The 21,282-nt window shown below is 30.9% G+C and overlaps 3 protein-coding genes across 6 annotated transcripts; 1 reads left to right on the forward strand and 2 right to left on the reverse strand.

Moving 5' to 3' along the window:
* The first annotated feature begins 196 nt into the window (after positions 1-196).
* On the forward strand, positions 197-8,547 carry LOC107189439 (far upstream element-binding protein 1). Of its 3 annotated transcripts, none has more exons than XM_015577970.1 (14): positions 197-414; positions 1,850-1,928; positions 2,463-2,660; positions 3,512-3,641; positions 4,785-5,045; positions 5,162-5,333; positions 5,424-5,630; positions 5,723-5,915; positions 5,983-6,140; positions 6,232-6,346; positions 6,428-6,595; positions 6,660-6,856; positions 6,925-7,212; positions 8,404-8,547. In XM_015577970.1, the coding sequence occupies exons 1-13, from the start codon at positions 331-333 to the stop codon at positions 7,186-7,188; spliced, it is 2,226 nt and encodes a 741-aa protein (XP_015433456.1). In that variant the 5' UTR covers positions 197-330; the 3' UTR covers positions 7,189-7,212; positions 8,404-8,547. The 3 variants fall into 3 exon arrangements, with proteins under 3 accessions (XP_015433456.1, XP_015433455.1, XP_015433457.1); XM_015577969.1 differs by having other exon boundaries at positions 198-414; positions 6,422-6,595; XM_015577971.1 differs by having other exon boundaries at positions 199-414; positions 6,422-6,583.
* A 3,530-nt stretch (positions 8,548-12,077) lies between these two features.
* LOC107189443 (GMP reductase 1-like) lies at positions 12,078-14,043 on the reverse strand. The gene is made up of 6 exons (XM_015577975.1): positions 13,957-14,043; positions 13,440-13,559; positions 13,048-13,305; positions 12,744-12,932; positions 12,459-12,661; positions 12,078-12,378 (listed from the first exon to the last, which is right to left on the reverse strand). Exons 1-6 carry the CDS (start codon positions 14,041-14,043, stop codon positions 12,183-12,185), a joined length of 1,053 nt encoding a protein of 350 aa, XP_015433461.1. The 3' UTR covers positions 12,078-12,182.
* A 2,601-nt stretch (positions 14,044-16,644) lies between these two features.
* Positions 16,645-18,703, reverse strand: LOC107189441 (FK506-binding protein 59). Of its 2 annotated transcripts, none has more exons than XM_015577973.1 (5): positions 18,368-18,703; positions 18,089-18,209; positions 17,766-18,013; positions 17,182-17,688; positions 16,645-17,045 (listed from the first exon to the last, which is right to left on the reverse strand). In XM_015577973.1, the coding sequence occupies exons 1-5, from the start codon at positions 18,701-18,703 to the stop codon at positions 16,881-16,883; spliced, it is 1,377 nt and encodes a 458-aa protein (XP_015433459.1). In that variant the 3' UTR covers positions 16,645-16,880. The 2 variants fall into 2 exon arrangements, with proteins under 2 accessions (XP_015433459.1, XP_015433460.1); XM_015577974.1 differs by having other exon boundaries at positions 16,983-17,056.
* Positions 18,704-21,282: the final 2,579 nt, after the last annotated feature.

Below are 21,282 nucleotides of genomic sequence, written 5' to 3' on the forward strand. Positions count from 1 at the left end.
GGTCCATGTCCTTCCCTCTATCCTCCATGGCATGAATCAACCATATTATAGATATTTGAAATGATTTCCAATCTTCAGAACGATATATTCTATGACCGACGCTTGCGCTGTGCTGTTCTTTCTGTAAAAGCACAGTTTTTTCACACGTAAACTTGTGCTTTGTACTATTGTGTACTTTCAAAGCATTACATTGAAATATTTACATTTTGTATGGAATACGTTCCAAGCGTTACGTATTAGAGTGAATTTACGTAACAGCGGTTATTAAGAGTAGTTTACAGAAAGAAATATTGGAATAGTTTCATTGGTATTGCTGCTTCATGTTCCATCATGAGTGACTATTCAGCGGTTGCTCCGCCTCAAAATTTTAGCCAAAGCTCTGCGTTTGCGGCAGCTTTGCAACGTGCGAAACAAGTAACTTAATATATTATAGTAATGTAACATTAATTACGTGCTTATTAAAGCTTTTTACATAGATTATACTATATTTTACATCTGCATAAACCGTACATCAACTTATATTATCAAAAACTTAGTTTGATAGGTTTGATCATTTTAAAATAATTAGTTTATATCACAGCGTTTCGTTAATTCTCTTAGAATATTCTAAATAGAGTGAAGTGATTTTTACTTGAACATTCGTTAATATATTTTCGATGTATAGAAATCTACATTTATTATATTATTTTTATGTCATCTAAAGTGGATTGTTTATACTCATGCAGCTGTATGCACATACTTTACAAACGTTTTGATTATTCTAAGAGGAATATAAATTCTTTTTTGCTTGACTATATCTTAATTGTTAAAACAATGCATTGTAGTGTTTCATTATTTGATTTAAAATACAGTTGAGTGATGATTATAGTGTGAATATTTATAAAATTTAACTTTTATAGATTAAGTTATGAATGCAAATATATAAAACAAGATATTTTTCTTCGATTAAACATTTTAGTAAATTCAAAAAGATACAAAGAATTACATTGAACCTTATTGAAGTTTTTATTTGATTGTATTTTGATTGTTGTTCACCTTAGTTCTGCCTCTCAACAAACGTTACAAAAAATAGTAATGATAATAATGATATTTATTGTATCATCCGTACATTTATGTCTTTGAATATATAACAAAAAATAATATATCCATCTATGCTATAATAATCCATGATATAAATCATAATACCAGTAATGAATTTGTCTTTATTTAAAATTTTCAGTCTATACAAATTTCTTTGATATGTATAGAACAATACAGTTTCATTGCTTTCAATACAGTTACAAGCCAAAAGTTAAAATGCCTCCCATTGTAACAATAGATGAAGGAAAGTAAATATAGTATTATAAAAGAAGTGTCCATAAAATATAAGTGCTATAGAATATACACTTGTTTCATAATTATTGTCATAAGTAGATGTACTTATCCTTTGTAAAATTACAGAATGAAGGTATAAAAGTATAGAATTAAGTAACAGGAAAATTACAAATGAGAAATTGATTAAACTTTTAATTTATTGTTTACATTACTTTATAAATGTATTTAATGTTCTTATGCATTTAACATATATGTTTGGCATACTTTTTTACTTATTCTTGTATGTTTTGAATATGTTTTAGAAATCAGACTTAAACTTTTACTTACACTTTTAAATTCAAATGATAGTTAAACGACTTTAGGATTTTCTTATTGTGACCCATGCCACAGAACATAATGGTACAGATGGGAATGATATTTTTTGTAATATCTTCTGAGAGGCAAGAATAGGGTGAACACATATTTTGTTCAGCAGTGTACATGGTATAATTATTAACTTGTTGGTATTTGTAATGTGAATATCGTTCATTTTTAGATAGCTGCAAAGATCAATCCGGCAGGTGCTCAAACCAATCCGGATACAAAACTGAAACGTCCTCTTGAAGATGGATCAGGTGAAGATACACTTTTTGTGTTTAAAATAAATATTTAGTTTAATATATATTTAATTCTGTTTTTATATGATTTTGATTTAGCACAGTCTGGACAAAAATTAAATTCCCTTTTTGTACAATTTGTTTTGATCTAACACAGTTTTGATGAATATAACTTTTTAAAACTTTTCACTGAATTTGAATTCCAAGAAAAAACATTCGTACTTATCTTTCTAGGAAATTGCACGTAATGAAAAAGAAATTTTTAACTGGTTTATTGTATTTGTATTGATTTTCATGATCTGAAGACAATCCTCAATGTTTTTTATGTGCATGGTGTGTTTTTTACACGTTTTTTTACGCGGAGATTTCGGGAACATATCTATGGTGTAAAAACAAAATTAAGTGTATTGAATACTTAACAATTATGAAAAGTATAAGTGTAATAATAATTTTTATATATGAAAAACCTTTTGTAATATCAAGTAATGATGTACACAATATTCGTTAAAAATGATCTTGAACTTATCAGTAACAGTCAAACTATCATTTCAGAACCAGAAGCTAAGAAAATGGCATCATTAGTAACAGACTCGCTAATAGGACTTCGTGGTCCCCCAGGAGGTAATTCATTAGGAGATTCAAGTAGTCAGAGTGGTAGAGCAAGTCAAGCAGGATCTTCAGGACCAATCGGGAATGTAGGAGGTATTTGTAATGAAGATATCAGAGTTCCAGATAAGATGGTTGGTCTAAGTAAGTAACAAAAAGTTACAAGTGTTTATTGTATATAAAGACGTATTGTTAAATATAAGTATTCACTGAAATAATTTACTATTTATGTATTCTACTTGAGGAAAAATTATGTACTTAAAGGGTGCAGTTGGATAAAAGCGTTAAAACTACTGTTTGACTGAATTGGATTTGTTATGAACAATTCAATAGCTGATCCAGAAAAAAGAATTTAATTAATAACATCCAAAAATTCTGTAAAAAGTCGGACAGATCGTAGTTACCGGGGGCATGTGTTAAAGAATTCTTCTTACTTCTCGCGAAGCTTTCTACTTTTTCACGGAAGAAACGTCGAAAAAATTGGTTTTTGATTATTATAACGACGACGCAATCCACCAAAAAATCTCGAAAATGTAAGAGTAATACTTATGATAATATGTCGGTATTATGAAAAGATAAATCTAGTGCCTTTAACACTCCAATTAAGAATACACACTTTTTAACACTTTTTAGCATTTAAAAATATCGACAAATATTTTCCAACACATATCCCGGTAACTACCATCTATCAGATTTTTTGCAGACTTTTTGCATGTCATTAAATAGGGAAAATAAAGGAAAAACTGATAATCCGAATTTTCCCTGTTACTCCTCTCTTGGTCGAAAGTTGAAAATTGATACAAATTGTTTTTTCTTGGTAAACTATTGAATGGTCTACAACAAGTCCTATTCGGTTTAAGGGCATTTTTGACCTCCTTATTTGGTTATACCCCTTTATTTCATACTGTATAAAACAGATTGATATTATTTATGAGTATTAAATTAGTATTAACTTTTATTTTGCGTGTTATTAATTTAGAATGATATATTTACAGTAATTGGCAGAGGTGGAGAACAAATAACAAGATTACAAAGTGAAACAGGATGTAAAATACAGATGGCACCCGAAAGTGGTGGGCTACCTGAACGTGTTTGCACATTAACTGGCTCAAGAGAAGCTGTCAAGTAACTTGTTTTTCCCTTCTTATTTTGTTAATTTTAATTATATTGTGTGCAATGCAATTTTCACTTTACAAACTTTTTCCTAGAGGAAAGGATTATTTTCTGGCGCTACAGCAAGTAGCTTTATTTATTAATTACATTACACGAAGAAAAATATATATTTCACATTTGTACGTATACTTATGTACAATGTATGCATACATGCATTGTATATACATATTGTCCATATACGAACTATATGTGCATACATATAAATATGTATGTACATGTTTACTATTATACATATGTGCAAAAAACGAACTGCTATCCTCCTTGTATCTCATGTATCTATAGGAAATTTTTAGATTCTAATTTACTCAAATAACAGAATATCCATACACTTCTACTGTTATATCGCTGATAGAAACACCTGAAAGTATCAACTATTTATTTTAATATGGGTTTAAAAATCACATTGTGGCATTAATTTAAGATTACAGTGCTTTATCTACACCAAGTATATCCATTAGAAAATATGTTTCAAGCACAAATAGTACCAGTAATAGTTTACATGTGTCTAGTACTTCATATGCTATCAGTTCATATTAACATTCGTGTCTTCAATGTAAGTTATATGCTTTCGCGTATTGAAATTGTTAACTGTTTTACAGAATCTTTATTTAGCTCCTGGATGTGAATAGCGGGCTCATACTTGACATATGCTTCTAAACATTTATCGTTGAGACCTTATCAATACGTTATGGCTTTTAATTTAATAATTTTGTACTTACCTACTAATAGTTTTTTGCTTTCAATAGGGTATGGTGAAAGAAGGAAGGAAGGAGGATAGGATATGCATGGGGACGTGTTATTCGCAACAGGAAGAAAATTGAATTTTTTATTTATTTGAATCTGCTTATGATTAAGCCTATGATATTTTAACATGAAATTTAATTTTATTATACACTGAAGGAATAATTCTTTGTTGTTCGACAAAAAAATAATGTAACATTTATAAGTTATTCCTATTTTGGCACACGGTAGACATTACATTATGTATTGCAAACAAATTACATTTACATTACATTATTGTACATTAATAGAGTATATTTGAATTAAGAAGAAAAAGTTCAATGTCATATCACACACTTAAATTCTGTGTTTCAGTCGAGCTAAAGAACTGGTACTGTCAATCGTCAATCAAAGAAGTAGAACAGAAGGAATTGCTGATATGAATATGAGTGGAAGTGGTGGTAGTGGAATGATGGGAGGACATCCAGGATTAGTGGAAATAATGATACCTGGGCCTAAGGTTGGCTTAATTATTGGGAAGGGAGGAGAAACGATAAAGCAACTTCAAGAAAAGTCTGGAGCGAAAATGGTTGTTATTCAAGAAGGACCATCTCAAGAACAAGAAAAGCCTTTAAGGTAGTAACATTAAGAGTTTTCGCTTTGGTATTTATTAATTGATATCCAAAATTATTTTGCAAACATAAATGAGTAGCACATAGTACTGGAAGTTACGTATGGCTCTGTTTACATAGGATAACTGGTGATCCACAAAAGGTTGACTATGCCAAACAATTAGTGTATGAATTAATAGCTGAAAAAGAAATACAGATGTTTCATAGAGGTTCAAGAAGTAGCGAGAGGAGTGGGAATTATTCAAATGAGAATAGTTTTAATCATGGTTCTGGAACCACCGATGGAGTGGAGGTTAAAATATATTTTTTACAGATAAACGACGTACGAATGATGTATGTGCGAAAAAATATTTAGAAATGTAAATATATGTATCTGTGTTAGGTACTTGTTCCAAGGGCAGCAGTGGGCGTTGTTATTGGTAAGGGCGGAGATATGATAAAAAAAATACAGGCAGAAACTGGTGCAAGAGTTCAGTTTCAACAAGGAAGAGAAGACGGTCCCGGAGACAGAAAATGCATACTATCTGGGAAACATCAAGCTGTAGAACAAGTACGTCAACGTATTCAAGAACTCATTGACAGCGTAATGGTAAATAATATCAGAGACACATCATACTAGTTAATGTTATTTCAATCTATAACAATTGGGTAAATTGTTTTATTTTTAAATGTTATTGTTAGAGAAGAGATGATGGTAGAGGTGGTGGTAACATGGGTGCAAGAACTAGTGGTCCACGAGGCAATGGATTTGGTGGTAATCGTAATCCAAATGAGTATGGTGGATGGGATAGACGTCAAGGAGGACCAATGCAAGATAAAGTAGAGACAACATTTACCGTTCCATCATCCAAATGTGGTATTATTATTGGAAAAGGTAAGTTTCTATTAAATTCGAAACATAAAGAATTGAATAAAGTAATTGCTTATTCTGATTATTATAGGTGGTGAAACTATTAAACAAATAAATCAACAAACTGGAGCGCATTGTGAATTAGATAGGAGAAATCAGAGCAATGAAAATGAAAAAATTTTCATAATTCGAGGTAACCCCGAACAGGTGGAGCATGCAAAACGAATATTCAGTGAAAAACTGGGCATGGTAAATATTTGATGATATAATTGGTAAACATGTATAAGAAAAATAATATGTATTATTATTATTGTATTAATTATGCATAAATTAAAACAAGGCACCCGCTAACCCATCGTTTACGGGAGCACAGGGGGCAATAGGATATAATCCCACCTGGAATGCAGGGACAGCCTATCAAGCATGGCCAAATCAACCTCAAACTGCGGACACAAGTATCTCGATTTTTATTTTACTTTAAAACTGTAGAAACACTTAAAAGTCAAGTATGCAATTATCTGTTATTACAGATGCAGCTAATCAAGCACCTGTTCAAGTAAATCCACAAACAGGACAACCAGATTACAGTGCTCAATGGGCAGAATATTATAGATCATTAGGTATGCATAGAGAAGCAGACATGATAGAGCAACAAGCAAAACAAGGAAAGCCAGAACACAATCCACAATCAGGTGAAGTACTAGGTACTGAGTCTTACCTAATATGCATAAAATTTGAACATATTTTCTTGAATATCTTTGTTTATAGGAAACGCACAAAATCAACCTAATGCTCCAGCACCTGGTACTCCTGGGCCAGCTCAGCAGCAACAACCAACACAACAAGTAGGAGCTACTCAAAATGGAGGTCAAGCAGATTATAGTGCACAGTGGGCAGAATACTACAGAAGTATTGGTAAAATAAAGGAAGCCGAAGCTATAGAAGCTCAAATGAAAGCGGGAAAGGTATATTAAATGCTGAACACAAAAAAGAACATTAAAGACACGTTAAAGTAATACAATAAATTTTTCAGTTGGGAATGCAAAACAATCAAATAGCTCAACAACAAATGCAGCAAAATATGCAAGGTCAATCAGGACCAACGGGCGCAGCTCCTAATGCATTTCCACAAGCTTATGGTAATTATCCGACAATAAATCCTGGTTCAACTCCGGTAAGTTATTATGCACCTGCGGGAGCTGGATCTACCTCACAACCACAAGCTGGCCAGCAAAATCCATCTTTTCCAACGGGCTATCAAAACTACCCCTATTCACAATCGAATACAGAAAGTTAAACCTTCCATCAAGGAACATAAACTGTAAGTATTCATTTTTAGTTGGTACACGTGTACATACAAATTATTAAAAAATTGTATGATATGAAAGTTTTCTTTTTTTTTATATGTATCGAAAGGTGTTGGCACTTATAATGATGCACATGTTATGATTGATGATATGATACATCGGATTTACTAATTTTCTAGTAATAACAGTTAAATATATTTTTATTCTATCATACAATTTTCTTGAAGATTTCCTTTTTATATTAAGTCAATGTAAAATTAAGTGCAGTAAAATATCCAGTTCTTAAATATTTTGAGGTATCTTTTAAAGAATATTTATCACAATATAAATAAATGTTCTAAAACACTGTTGAACACATTTTTGTTTCGTATATGTATATCAAACATTAGCTGAATTCAGATGCAAAGTTTCTTACAATTAGTCAAAGTTAACTACAAAACTTCAATCAACATCGATAGCACTCATATTGCTACTTAATTGTTTTTATAATTCCTCGTGGAATTATGTGTCATGAAACTTTGTATTTGGAAATCTTGTTGATGTGATTGTCATACATTATATACACAAAACAGATGCACATTTGATCATATTTCGTGAACGTTATACATACTCTTGTTGTTATTACTGTCATTATGATTTTTATTATCGTTATGATCAGTATTAGTACCTACTATTCTTATTGTATTTCCTATAAAAAATAATTTAGCGATAATCTGAATATTCACATACATATATACAATATTTATTCATTTAACATGTTCAACCCGATGTCCATTTTCATGTATCTGCTAATTGGTCCACATGTATGTAAATCACCTAGTAATTCCGGACATTCTGATCTACTGGTGATGCACACGTCGTCTCTCAAGAATGCCGTTTACGGCCCACTGATGGGATAAGCGGATTGAACGTGTTAACTATACATATAACGTATCGTACATTGTTATATTCAATCACTTATGTTTATATTGGCTTGATATTCACATTGTTTATTATGAAAATCAATGGTGTAAGAAGATGGATATGTTATATGCGCGCTGATGACTGTTGATACTTTCAGGGAGTTAAATATTCATGAAATTGATAACTTCGTATTATATTGATGTTTTATCTGATTATTGAAATAATATATTTTACACCTTTGAAAGCCTATTTATATTTGTGTACATTCCATGTGTTTCATTATAATTGTTTGTTTATTTCAGATAGTTTTCAGATAGTTTCCCAACGGGATGCGGTAAATGCCTGCTGTAACTTCATATACTGTTTACAATAAATTACGATAGTTAATCACTTCACACAACCCATAAACTTTAAAAAAAATTCTATTAGAACCGACAATGTTCTATTTATACGACATTTTGTGTTTTTTTTGTACACAAAGATATATATCATATTGTAGGATACTCATGGTTTAATTTTAAATAACACAAGAAATGCCAGAAATTTAACATTATAATTTCGTATCGGCATGATGTCTACCGTCAAAAATACACACACATATATATATATATATGTATATGTGTGTATTTTTGTTCCATAACGCCTGATTGTAATATAAATTGAAACTGGCAGGTGAAGCAGCAGGTCAGAAACAGGAACGAGGAATCAACAACAGTATCCATATTATGCTTCCCACTTATTAAAAATACTAAAAATTATCCTTAAAATGTATTAATAAGAGAAACATATAGATACTTATTTCAATATGTCATTATTTATGTTCCACTGTCTCATTCATGAAACGTTTCCCTTTAGTAAATTACAAAACGTTTATAGCGTAAATGGCTGTAAAGACAGCTAAGATACATTTCTATTGTCCATGAATTGTTTTAATGATTATGTATGCAAGAAACTATGATACACGTTGATGGTCTACGTACACGTATATGCTATTATAACAATACTAAATACAATTTTACCTTAGTTCCTTTGCATTTTTTTATCAAGTACCACTACTATTTTTAGATTTTTGGAGCTGCCAATTATAGGGATGTGTATACCCGTGCTTCGATAAATTACAACAAGGGGATCTACTGTTTAAAATTTGTTATTCAGCATCTGTCTGTTTGTATTCAAAGGAATCAGGACCTGCAAAACTGGAGAGTTATGGATGGCATAACAAATCATTATTTGTTACTCTTACATATAATTTGTTATTACTATCAAATGATTTGCCGCGCGAATACAGTAATTATAGTAGATTATTAACTACAAATTTGATCTGAGTTCTGTAAAACGGTAACTTCCAAACCTTTTAAATTTTATGAAAATTGAAATATATTTCTAATACTAAATAATATGTTCATTGATTTAAACTTAATTATTGCTAGTTAGTAGCAATAAGATTTCTTTGCAAATACACAGGATTATTTAAAAATGAAACATATGTATGCATTGTGTTAAGAAGAAAAGACATTTCCCAGAGTAATTCGTAATTCTGCTATTGTATTTTTGTTATTTAATATTGTCTAATATTTTACTTATATGTACTTGGAACAAATCTAATTTTTACATAACAAAATTATAAGTAAGCTATGAAAATGAAAGTACAGACGTCGTTTTCCCAGGATATTTCATTATTTTTCTCCAGTTATAAATTAATTGCATTCATTGAGTATGTAGTATAAACTTAAACTAAAACTATTATTTCTGACCAATACTCATTACCAATCCGTGTTCTTCATATTTGAGTAATTTTTTATAATTTGCACTACTACTATAATAAAAAGCCATTATACTTTATTCAAAGGTACATAGTATCCTAATACATGTATCAGCGTATTTTATTATATATACATAACAAATAATATAATATTAATATATACATAATAATAGATAATCTATGCAACATTTTTGTGCGATTTCTAGAAATCTTATTTTATTCAGCCTTGTACATGTTTAATTTTCAGGCTAAATGTTCTGTTCATATAATTATTTTAATTATGTTACATTATTTGAATTCTTATACATATGTATATGTAGACATAACATAACAATAAGTAATATGCTTCTAGCAGATTTTTATAGAAATATTACTTCATTAAAGTATAATCTTCTTTGGTTGTGTTTAACATCCATGCAATTAATGAAATTACAAAATTAATGTTGCTCTATATTTTTTATAGTATTTGTAAGTGACAAAAATGAAAACAATATAAACTTTGCTTTCCTTTTTTTGTTTCAGTAGTGAGTTAAAATGGCACTGGTTTGATATAATTTTATTTCCACATTGTTAATCATTTTTTACCATATATCTGAACCTGTGTATGTAACACATTTCAAGACTCTTATAAATATAACTCGCATAAATATAACTCAAAAAGCTAATCATATGGGTAATATTTTCAACATGGTACTGTATACTTAAGTTAGAGAAAATCATTTGTTTTTTTTGTTTTATATTACAGCATAATAAGAGATTGTATTTAAACCTGTGTGTTAGTATTATGTCCTCGTACATTAATTGCAGTTCATTGAAGTAAACATGTTCATTACTTAATTTTCTTTTTATTTATTGTCAAATGTTTTTATAAATAACAAAATCATTTTGTATTATGAATTAATAAAAAAAATTTAATATAATCATATGAACTCGATTTTATACAAGTCATTTTTAAGAATAATGTCCATTGTGTTTGAAATTAAAAGAATACATAAAAAGTAATAAAAATGTTTCAGGAACAAAGATGACACAAACTTTCCATTACTTCTAATCAGAGAAATCAATTAATAGGTAAGAGAAGCTTTACGCGATGACAGCCAACAAGTCTTACACCAGAAAACAAATGGGGTCGTAACAAGAGGTTTGTTTCTAAAAGGGAAGTATGTATAAACATTCTTGAACAAACTATATTGGATACTAATTTTATTATAAATAAAATAATGATTACTGAATTACCATCAGTCAGCTAAACTTACAAAGCCAAATTTTGTCCAATGCCTGTTATAAAGTTATGGCTACAAGTTTTATGCAAGATTCGCTACACTGGCAGCAACATAGGCAGCAAGTTGACACCAACACATACAGCCAACTGGCTTGTGCAAACCTTGATTTGGTTTTGCCCTCAATTTGACATAAATCATGTTGCAAGGCTTTCTGCTACATCGCTTTACCATTTTGTCAGCTAGTGTTGCCTGTAAAACCCATGTCAAATGCGGAAACAAATGGCTATGGTTTTTTTTAGACAACTTTTGTCATTTATTACTGGCAATTTGCTCAAAACTTGTACATAACAATTTTTGATTTTTGATATTTGATATTTTGTAGAATGTTATGCTTTACTTGGTATTCATATATTAAATAGAATAACATATCAAACATATTTTGTACTACAAACATGTATTTTAAGTAAATTAACTATATATTTGTACATATCGTCGTTCTAATGATGCAAAACTGCAATTTTTACGAATCTGAGGTAAATGCATGATTTTATTTGTTTCTCACTATATATGCAAATAGACAAAAAATAAATATAAATGATATAGTTGATGAATAAAATCAGTGTAAGTTGATTTTACACGAAAGTAACAAAGAAGTTTTGTTCTATCCTAAAAAGTTAAGTTTTTATACTTCTGCAACTTTACCATTAGAACAACAATATGTGATAAATTTGTTAGATGTCATACCACTTTAGAATGTAAACAGAATTATGTATAAGTTTCGTTTCTCTGTTTTAATACGTATACTAGTACACATGTTTGTATGTACAGTTAAATGTGCAATACTTATGGAGAAAATACAAATCATATAATAAAGTGTGTATTTGTGCTTTAAGCAGACATTGCTTTTTTTGACTTACTGAATTCAACATAATTAAAAATTACTCTCAAAACGTATGTACACCTATGTTAATTCAAGGATCTAAAATTTTATATAAATATTATTTGCCAGCAAATAATACATACATATTAATTCACCCAGTAAGTAAACCATTTTCCCTAAATCTGTACTACAATAAATTAAATTGTTAGGGAGATTTCAGACTTCTGGTGGTGGACCATACATAGGATTTAGCTGTTGCGTACAGCGTATAAATGTAGCACGGCGAGGTAATTCCCGTAATCGTTCTGCACCTGTATATGTGCATGCAGAACGTAAACCACCTAGCATATCTAGAATAGTATTTTCTACTACACCTTTATAAGGAACTTGCACAGTTTTTCCTTCTGAAGACCTAAGCAAATTATACATTTAATAGAATAAAGAATGCAAAGTACGTCCATAATTAATATACTGTTACATGTTGTTATCAACCTGTATTCGGCAACACCTCCAGCATGCTTTTTCATTGCGGTGTTTGAGGCCATACCATAGAATAATTTAAATTTTTTCCCATTTTTTTCTATAATTTCTCCTCCACATTCATCGTGTCCAGCAAACATACCACCTGCCATTACAAAATCTGCTCCTGCTCCAAAAGCCTTTGCCAAATCCCCAGGACAAGTGCAACCTCCATCCTAAAAGATATTCTTAGAATGATGCACTGTGTGCTTATACTTCTATGACATAATTTTAAAGGAACTGAGTAATCAAATTTACTGAAATTATATGCCCCTTTAAACCATGAGCCGCATCTGCGCATTCGATTACAGCACTTAATTGTGGATATCCCACGCCAGTTTTCATTCGTGTTGTGCATACAGATCCAGGACCAATTCCAACTTTTATTACATCAGCTCCAGAGAGTATCAGCTCTTCTACCATTTCTCCAGTTACTACATTCCCTGCCTACAGTGGCAGCAATTAGTTTTTACTTTTAAATATAATGTGTATATTAGTACTAAATAATCAATCTTTTAATTATAAGTAAGATACTTTCAAGAAAAATAATCTAATTACTTACAATTATTGTATGATTAGGGTACTCAAATCTCACTTTTCTAACATATTCAACAAAGTTTTGCGAATACCCATTAGCAACATCTAAACAAATGAAAGACAGTTCAGGTACGGCTGCTAAAATGCTTGTCAATCGCTCGTAATCCTCGTTTCCAGTACCAGAGCTGGCAGCTACATTTTTAAGGCATTCAGGATTTTCATTAGCAAAATTTTTCCATTCTTCTGGTGTATAATATTTATGAACAGTAGTAAACAGTCCATGCTAAAGAACAAATCTTTAATTATAATATTTTATTTAATTTAATTAAATTATTCTATATAATACCAGAAATTTATAAATAATAAATGTTAATATCTTATTTTTCTATACTAAAACATTAATTAATTGTAACATACCTTTGATAAGGCTCTTGACATTTCAAATGTTCCTACAGTATCCATGTTCGAAGCCATTACAGGTATTCCTCTATAAGTTTGTTTCGAATTACGAAATGTAATTTCTCTATACAAATCAACCTAAAAGTATATTACATGTTTCTTGTTACTAATCCATAAGCGATTTTTGTAAAATCAAATAAGAATGCAAAGTTATAATTAGCCGTTCGGAATATTATTAAAAAGCTAAAATATGATGTGATGATAATAATAATAATAATATTGTAATTTTGTACAAATAAAATAAATGATACGTTTATAGTAATAAGAAATGTTTCTAAGGACATTTTTTGTTACATGAATACATAAACAACAGTAGTTTTCTGTCACGCATTCTGTATGAAAAACTTGGGCGTGTAAAGTCATTATAATTTTAAATTACGTTCACTATTCATAATGCTCAAGTTTCATTTGAAAAAACCTTTGACAAAGAATGTAGATATTTATAAATGTGTAAATCTTTATCATTTTTACTTACATCAGATCTACTTTTTAATGTACTTCTCTTTGGACGTAATAAAACATCTTTAAAATCTAGTTTGACATCATTTATAATATTAGGCATCTTAACGGATGATTATTTTCCAAATCACTTCACTTTTAGCAGACGACTTCGAACGAATCCTGACGACTAATAAAGACCACACGAGACTTATAGGAGTTTCCGGAGTTTCTTAGTTGCTCCAGGTGGCTCCCCTAAAGGCGTGCAAAGGCGTGTATTGTTTAATCGTCACTGATCGAGCTTTAATAGACAGTAAGACATATCATTGGTTTAATCATTTCAAGTGAGGAAAATTGCCAATAAAATTGCAAGATAACTTCAGCACTTGTTTTTTGTTATTTTTATATACATACAATATCGATATTTGAAGAGAATATTATAAAATAATAAATGACCTCGTATTCTAGTTGAATACAAAGTGATGTAAAATTCATTGAATTGATGAAATGTACATATGTATAATAAAAATTACAAAAAATTGTACATATAAGTAAAATCACAGAGTATATTTTTTTCTGAACAAAACGAATGACAAAACAAGTACATATGTGTCCCAATTACGGAGCCTCTGTATTAAAATCGTCATTTAAAAGAAATACATTTATAAATAAACATAAATAAAATTTTTTTAATTAAATGTAATTATTAACAAATAAGATTCAAAGTAAAAAACGACAATTTTAACATGTGATTATAGTTTAAGTATTTATTAAAATATATGCATTACGCTTTCGGTGATTTCATAGAATTTCTTGGCCAAAACCTTAAGAACTGCATATGTATGTACTGAACTATTTCATATAAATCAATTATAAACAGCATCTTCGCCGGATAAAATGCATATTATATCCTAAAAAGGTTTAGTGTAATTAACAAAATTAAATTCACCACCTACAATCCTTTTAATTTTTATTTTTAAGTAAATTCCGTAATACCGCGTGATTTTCAGTCTTGTGCGTACGTTATATGGAGTCCCCAAGCGTATTTAGGTCTTCTTCATAACCTCACTTTCGTTAAACCAAAAGTGAAGCGCGTGTCGATCGTTGTATATAAATAGGTAGAACCTAATCTGTAACAACATCAGTCAAGCTCCAAGTAAAAACCGTTTCCTCTATAATAGAGAGGAAAAAAATTGCCCTATTTCACGAAAGCTAGGTTAGAAGCGACATTCAAGACACCGTAATATGGGGCACCGAAACAGGGACAAGCTCCGAAACTTGGGGCACCGAAATACATCTGCAGCTACTGAAAGGGGTCCGTAATACAGACAAACACATCTGCTTTTATGTAATTAAATACATTACAAAGATTTAATTTTTTTTATTTAAAAAAAATTCCTTCATAAAAACGAATTGTTTAGCAACAGATATTGATTTTCACAATATGAAATTTATGTAGCAGTATTTTTTAATAAATACTTGATTGCGCAAACTGACTTAAAGTCTCCGTAATTGAGACACATACCCCAGTTGTCTGCAATTTTTTTATAATCTAAGAGTGATTAAAATTCAATTCAGATTGAATACTTTCTCCAATCACTATTTACTTTTCTTCTTCTGTATTTTGTAAACAAGTAAATAAATAAATATATATATATATCACCATATTGTTATTTTACTTAATTACAGATTACAAATTCATTCTATATTTTTCACCAGCAGTAAAAACATTAGTATACCAGTACCGGATAATGAATTCGTATAACACAGTCGTTTTTCTGTTTGTGTGTGATACACGATTCACGGAAATATCATGTATTACAGTTAACATAATACATATATACATATGTTAAAAGTATCGGACGTTTCGTTTGCAAGCGTACATTGTAATCTGAAACATGAGCTTCACAAGAACATTATATTGTATATTTATTTTATCCATTCTAGGATGGTATGAGGTAAAAGTTTGCCAACAATTTTGAAACAAAAAATCAGATTGCTTTAATGGAGCGTCACATCCATAGTTCCTCAACGCTTGAGCATCCGAAATCGATGGTATATTGAATAAAAAAATAATTTGTTCAACGAGGTCACTTAAAAAATAAAGCGAAGTGTGGTCAACCTAACGAAACAACAATTAGGCAACATAGGCTGTAATTACTTATTGTAATATCAATGGTATCCTTAATTCAAATACTACAGCAAAAGGTGTTTGTTCAAAAACATTTGTCCGGTACTGTATATAATCAAAATGAGAATTTTAATCGACTTCATAAATTAAAAAAACTATAATTAATGATACTTACCAGATGTGTTTAACACGTTCACTGTCCAGGCCTTTAGGTTGGTTCTCGTATGTTCCGCAAAGTGATAATATGCTTAGTCTAAACATCCGTGTATCAAGCGACAGGAACGTGTTAATATGGAGTAACAAAAAATTTTTGATAATTATGGCGATTTAAAGTAATAATGTACAATCTTGTTCAAGAATTGTATATTATTATTAAGTTGTATTATACTGTATTTATAATTTTATGGAATGAATCACACATAACAGTACTAACAAAAGCATCATAACTTTAAATCTACATTTTTAAATCGGTACTAATTACATTAACTAAATTTATAAATTAAAGTTACAATATAAATATATAAACCTTATTGTTATTTTCATGATAAATGGTTTTATTTCATATGAGATATGCATAAGATGATAACAAATCAAGTTACATTCAATGAAATTTGTGATTCTTCTTAAATGTACAATTTGATAACAAGGCTCTGTATCATGTGTCACAGTTCATAAATGTAATGGCCATGCAGTTTTATGTTTTATCATCGAAATAATACGCAATTTGAAAGGTATCAGAAAATAATAACTGATGAAACCTTCAGATTGTTGGCAGGTAAAAATGAGAACACCAAAAATGAACAAACAGTATCAGGAAAGGAAAGAACATTTTACATATCCTGAAATTCGCCAGTACCATTAGCATTGAGCATGAGTATATTAGGATTCTCTTTTTCGAAGGCAGTTGCATCTCTGCCTCCAGGTCGTTCTTCTTGTCCCCATTCACCCAATGCTACGCTCATCACATCCGTTTGCTCTTGTAGCTTCTCCTCTTTCTGTGACATTACTAACAATGTATGATGAAACATATCATAAGAAAACGAAACATTCAATATTATACATTATACATGAATGAAAAATGAAAAATTAACAATGCATAATTATGTAAAATCATTGTTACTTTTCACAAACCTGTTTATCTTGTTGAGCAAATTTCTCGAACATATTTGCATATAAATTTTTCTCTTTTGTTAAGTGCTTCTTAATAAGATTATTACAAACTCCAATCTGTTTGACAGCTGCTGTATTTTTTGGTTCTATTTTCAATACCTCCTGGAAGTCTGCAATTGCAATTTCAGGTGATGCTAGTGCAAGATAAGCTTGTCCTCTTCTATATAGTGCCTTTTCATTGTTTGGTTTTAACTCTAGGGCCTGGTTACATGCATTCTTTGCTTCAACATTTTTGTCTGTCTTCAAGTAACACAGAGCAAGGTTTAAGTATGCAGATAACATAAGGCTATCTTTTTCTTCTTTAAGGCTTCCATCAAAATTTCCACTTGTTAAAACTTCAGTAATTTTGTTATACATTGTAATAGCTAAATAATACTTGTCTTTCTTAAAATAGTTTGTTCCTTTTTCTTTAAAAATCTTAGCTTGCTCTATTCTTTCATCATCCTTTAAAGTCCAAAATTCCACAGCCTAGAATACATATCGAGTTAACAGATGTAAAATATTTCCAACTTGTTACGTTACATAATTCTTTATATACTAATTACCTTTTCAAAGTTTTTCAATTCTAATATATACTCTACAGTTGCATTTGGAGGAATGCCTAATTCTGGTTTTCCTACATCTTTAAATGCGTATTTGCTGGCAAGTTTCACTTTTGATGTTTCTCCAATCTTGAAGCTGCTTAAGGCTTTTTCCACACCTTCCACAATACCAGAATCCTCTCCTTCACCAAGACAGAACTGTACATCTCTATCTTCGAATACTTTACCATCATACATCCCTGTTAAATGTACTAAACAAAAAGAATAAAATTATAATGAAGTATGTTATTTACACTGGAAAATGAACACTCAATAGTTATACTTACTGCTCATTAATGATCCTTCTGTTGGAACACTATACTTTTTTCCTTTAGTGATTTGACTTTTCTGAATACTTCTATCTTTCTCAGGGCTTAAATCTTCATCTGTCCAATCAATCATTTCAATCTAATAAACAAAAGTAAATCACATATCCATAGTATTAGTATTGAAAAAAATTTAACTAGTGTTTAATATTTATAATTCTTAATTGTTTTTTTTCAACATGTCAGTAATAAAGATAAAATTTTATTATATACAAATACGTCAATTGAAATATAACTTACTTCAAATTTAAGAGTTGCATTTGGTGGAATTGTAGGTGGACTACCCTTTGCCCCATATGCATATTTAGGGTCACAGATAAACATTGCAACTTCACCTTTTTTCATGGTAGCAACACCAATATCCCAAGCTTTAATGACCGTTCTTTTCTGAAGCTCAAATGTAAACGGTTCATTACGATCCTTACTAGAATCAAACTTTGATCCATCCAACAAAGTACCAGTATAATGTACTGTTACATTGCTTCCAGGTGGTGCAGTTTCATCTCCAATACCTTCTTTAATAATTTCCTTTAATACACCTCCATCATTTTTAGGAGATATATCTACTGAAACCATTCTAAGTAACATAAAATATTAAATATTTTATTATTTATAAGGACCTTTTATATATTTTATTTTTTACTACGTTTTTATCACGTATATAACAATACAAGAAAATGTGTAATAGAATAAGGTTAAAAAAAAGTGATAATCCAAAAAGAAAGTTAATACTTTCTTGTAATTACATTATACACTATGTAAATGAAGCAAATATAAAACGATCGGCAAAATCTAACGATACATAGAATTAAAATATGTACACGCATACTTTGACAATTTTGTAATACAATTTAAAGATACATACTTTTTTTTTAATTTTGTAATGTATTTAGACTTTAATCAACTTCAAGCACCGACGATTTACATATAGAATCATATAGAATAGATATATCATAGAATAGAAATATCATCGCATGGGAGTTCCTGTCTCATGTTCTGAAATACCGATCGTGCAAAAAATCAGGGATCTTCTGCTGCCCTCTAGGGTATGATAACGGTGAATTTGGGAACTACGATCAATCGATTCGAGTTAAATTGTACATGGAGGGGAGAGCGCGCAGGTGATTGGAGTTTCCTTATTGTAGTATTCCTGGAATTCTGGCCCTCTACAGTCCCGAAGGGCCTATAATAGAGTCGGCTGTGACACATTAAAGTTTTTCGTCTTAAATTGCATGAATCTGAAGGGCCTTTCTAACTACATAAACGTGAAGTGGCCCTCCCTCTTCCCCTTTAAGGTGGGCGGGGATACCTTTATAATTTTAAATGGAACACCCTATAAAACGTTACATATGTAGGTTCTACAGGAAAAACCAAGTAAATTTTGTCTGAAACATTTTTTTGTCAGATATTTTCATACTAGTCAGATAATTCAATAACGCAATTTTCGTTTCATATAAGTCAGATAATTCAACAACGCAATTTTCGAGCGCATCAAGTACCTACAAGTCGAAACTTCAAACTGTTATATCTCATCATGGAAATATCTGACAAAAAAATGTTTTAGACAAAATTTACTTGGTCTTTCCTGTAGAACCTACATATGTAACGTTTTATAGGGGGTTCTATTTAAAATTATAAAGGTACCCCCGCCACCCTTAAAGGGGAAGAGGTGGTTGGCCACTTCACGTTTATGTAGTTATATAGAAAGGCCCTTCAGATTCAAGAACTTTAAAATCGATCATAGTTTGCGAGATATTGAGCTGTTAAGAGTTATGTGGGCCACCCTGTATATATGTATACAGGGTGTTCGACAACTAGTGGGAAAAAATTTAAGGGGTGATTCTTTGAGGCAAAATAAGACGAAAATCAAGAATAACGAAATTGCGAAAAATGCTTCGTTTGTTAGTTATAAGCGTTTAAAAATTAACCGAAATCATGGCAATCCGCGCGCACGGAGGGATCACGGCTCAACAGGGGCGTACAGTCACTTTAAAGACTCAACGACGTGCAGGAACAGTCGCTAGAACAGCTGTTTACTTACCTCGTAGAAGATGTCGATAACTTGTGCCGGCGGTATTTGAGTCGAATCCATTTGTATCGCATTAACTCTGATTACTCGATAAAATTCGCAAGAAATGTAAATATCTTCTTACGAATATTATCGAGTAGAGAGGGTTAATGCCCCCTCTAGTTGTCACGTATCACAATTGTCCTGTCCACGAGTATCCATGAAATTAATCCGCACACGCACGTACACCACAGAAGTCCGCGAAAAGTGTCCACACACACTGAGCCATTGTCCCGTCCGCGAAAAATGTCCATACACACTGCGCGATTGTCCCGACCGCGAAAAATGTTCACACACTGCGCGATTAAGTAGACCCGCGAGCTGTTCCTCCGTTGGGTTTAACACTCTATAGATTACACAAAACTAACACTCTATAATTAATCAAACCTACAATATTTAATAAAACCTGCAATAATGAATAAAACCTACAATATTTAATAAAACCTGCAATAATGAATAAAATCTACAATATTTAATAAAACTTGCAATAATTAATAAAATCTACAATACTTAATAAAACCTACAATAATTAATAAAACTTACAATAATTAATTTGCACTATTTATAACGACGACATACGCGACACTACTAAATAATCACTACGTAATCGCTAAATAAACTAAAACTTAGTTTTCCGAAGATGAACTCTATTTGCTCGTAGAATGCAAAGGGCACCGTTCGGAAAGGACGACTGATATTGTTGAACTGATCCTCCCTCGTTAGGATCGATGTGGCGTAATAGGTCGATCCCCACTCTTTCATGGTCAATACTTTTTGGGAAGGAAAAACTGCATGGGAAAGTGTCTTGGAGGTCGCGTTTCTTTTCGTATATTCTTAGAGCAACATCTGTATTTTTTTCTCATACACCACTCGGGGCCTCGAGGCTACTTGGCCACGATGCCGAGGGAGCGCGCGTCTGGACATTATAAAACTGCCTCTTGTCTTCTGCAGGACGACCACCCGCCGATTTCCTGTAACGTCTTACTGCCATCGACGAAGACCTTGCCTATTGTGTTTTCGGCTGTCCTTCTAGACATTAACTTGTAAAAAGAACTTTCAACCTCGAATTCCAATTCCATGTTAGAAA

The sequence above is a fragment of the Dufourea novaeangliae genome, unplaced genomic scaffold (genome assembly GCF_001272555.1).
Source record: "Dufourea novaeangliae isolate 0120121106 unplaced genomic scaffold, ASM127255v1 scaffold148, whole genome shotgun sequence".
Classification (NCBI taxonomy): Eukaryota; Metazoa; Arthropoda; class Insecta; order Hymenoptera; family Halictidae; genus Dufourea; species Dufourea novaeangliae.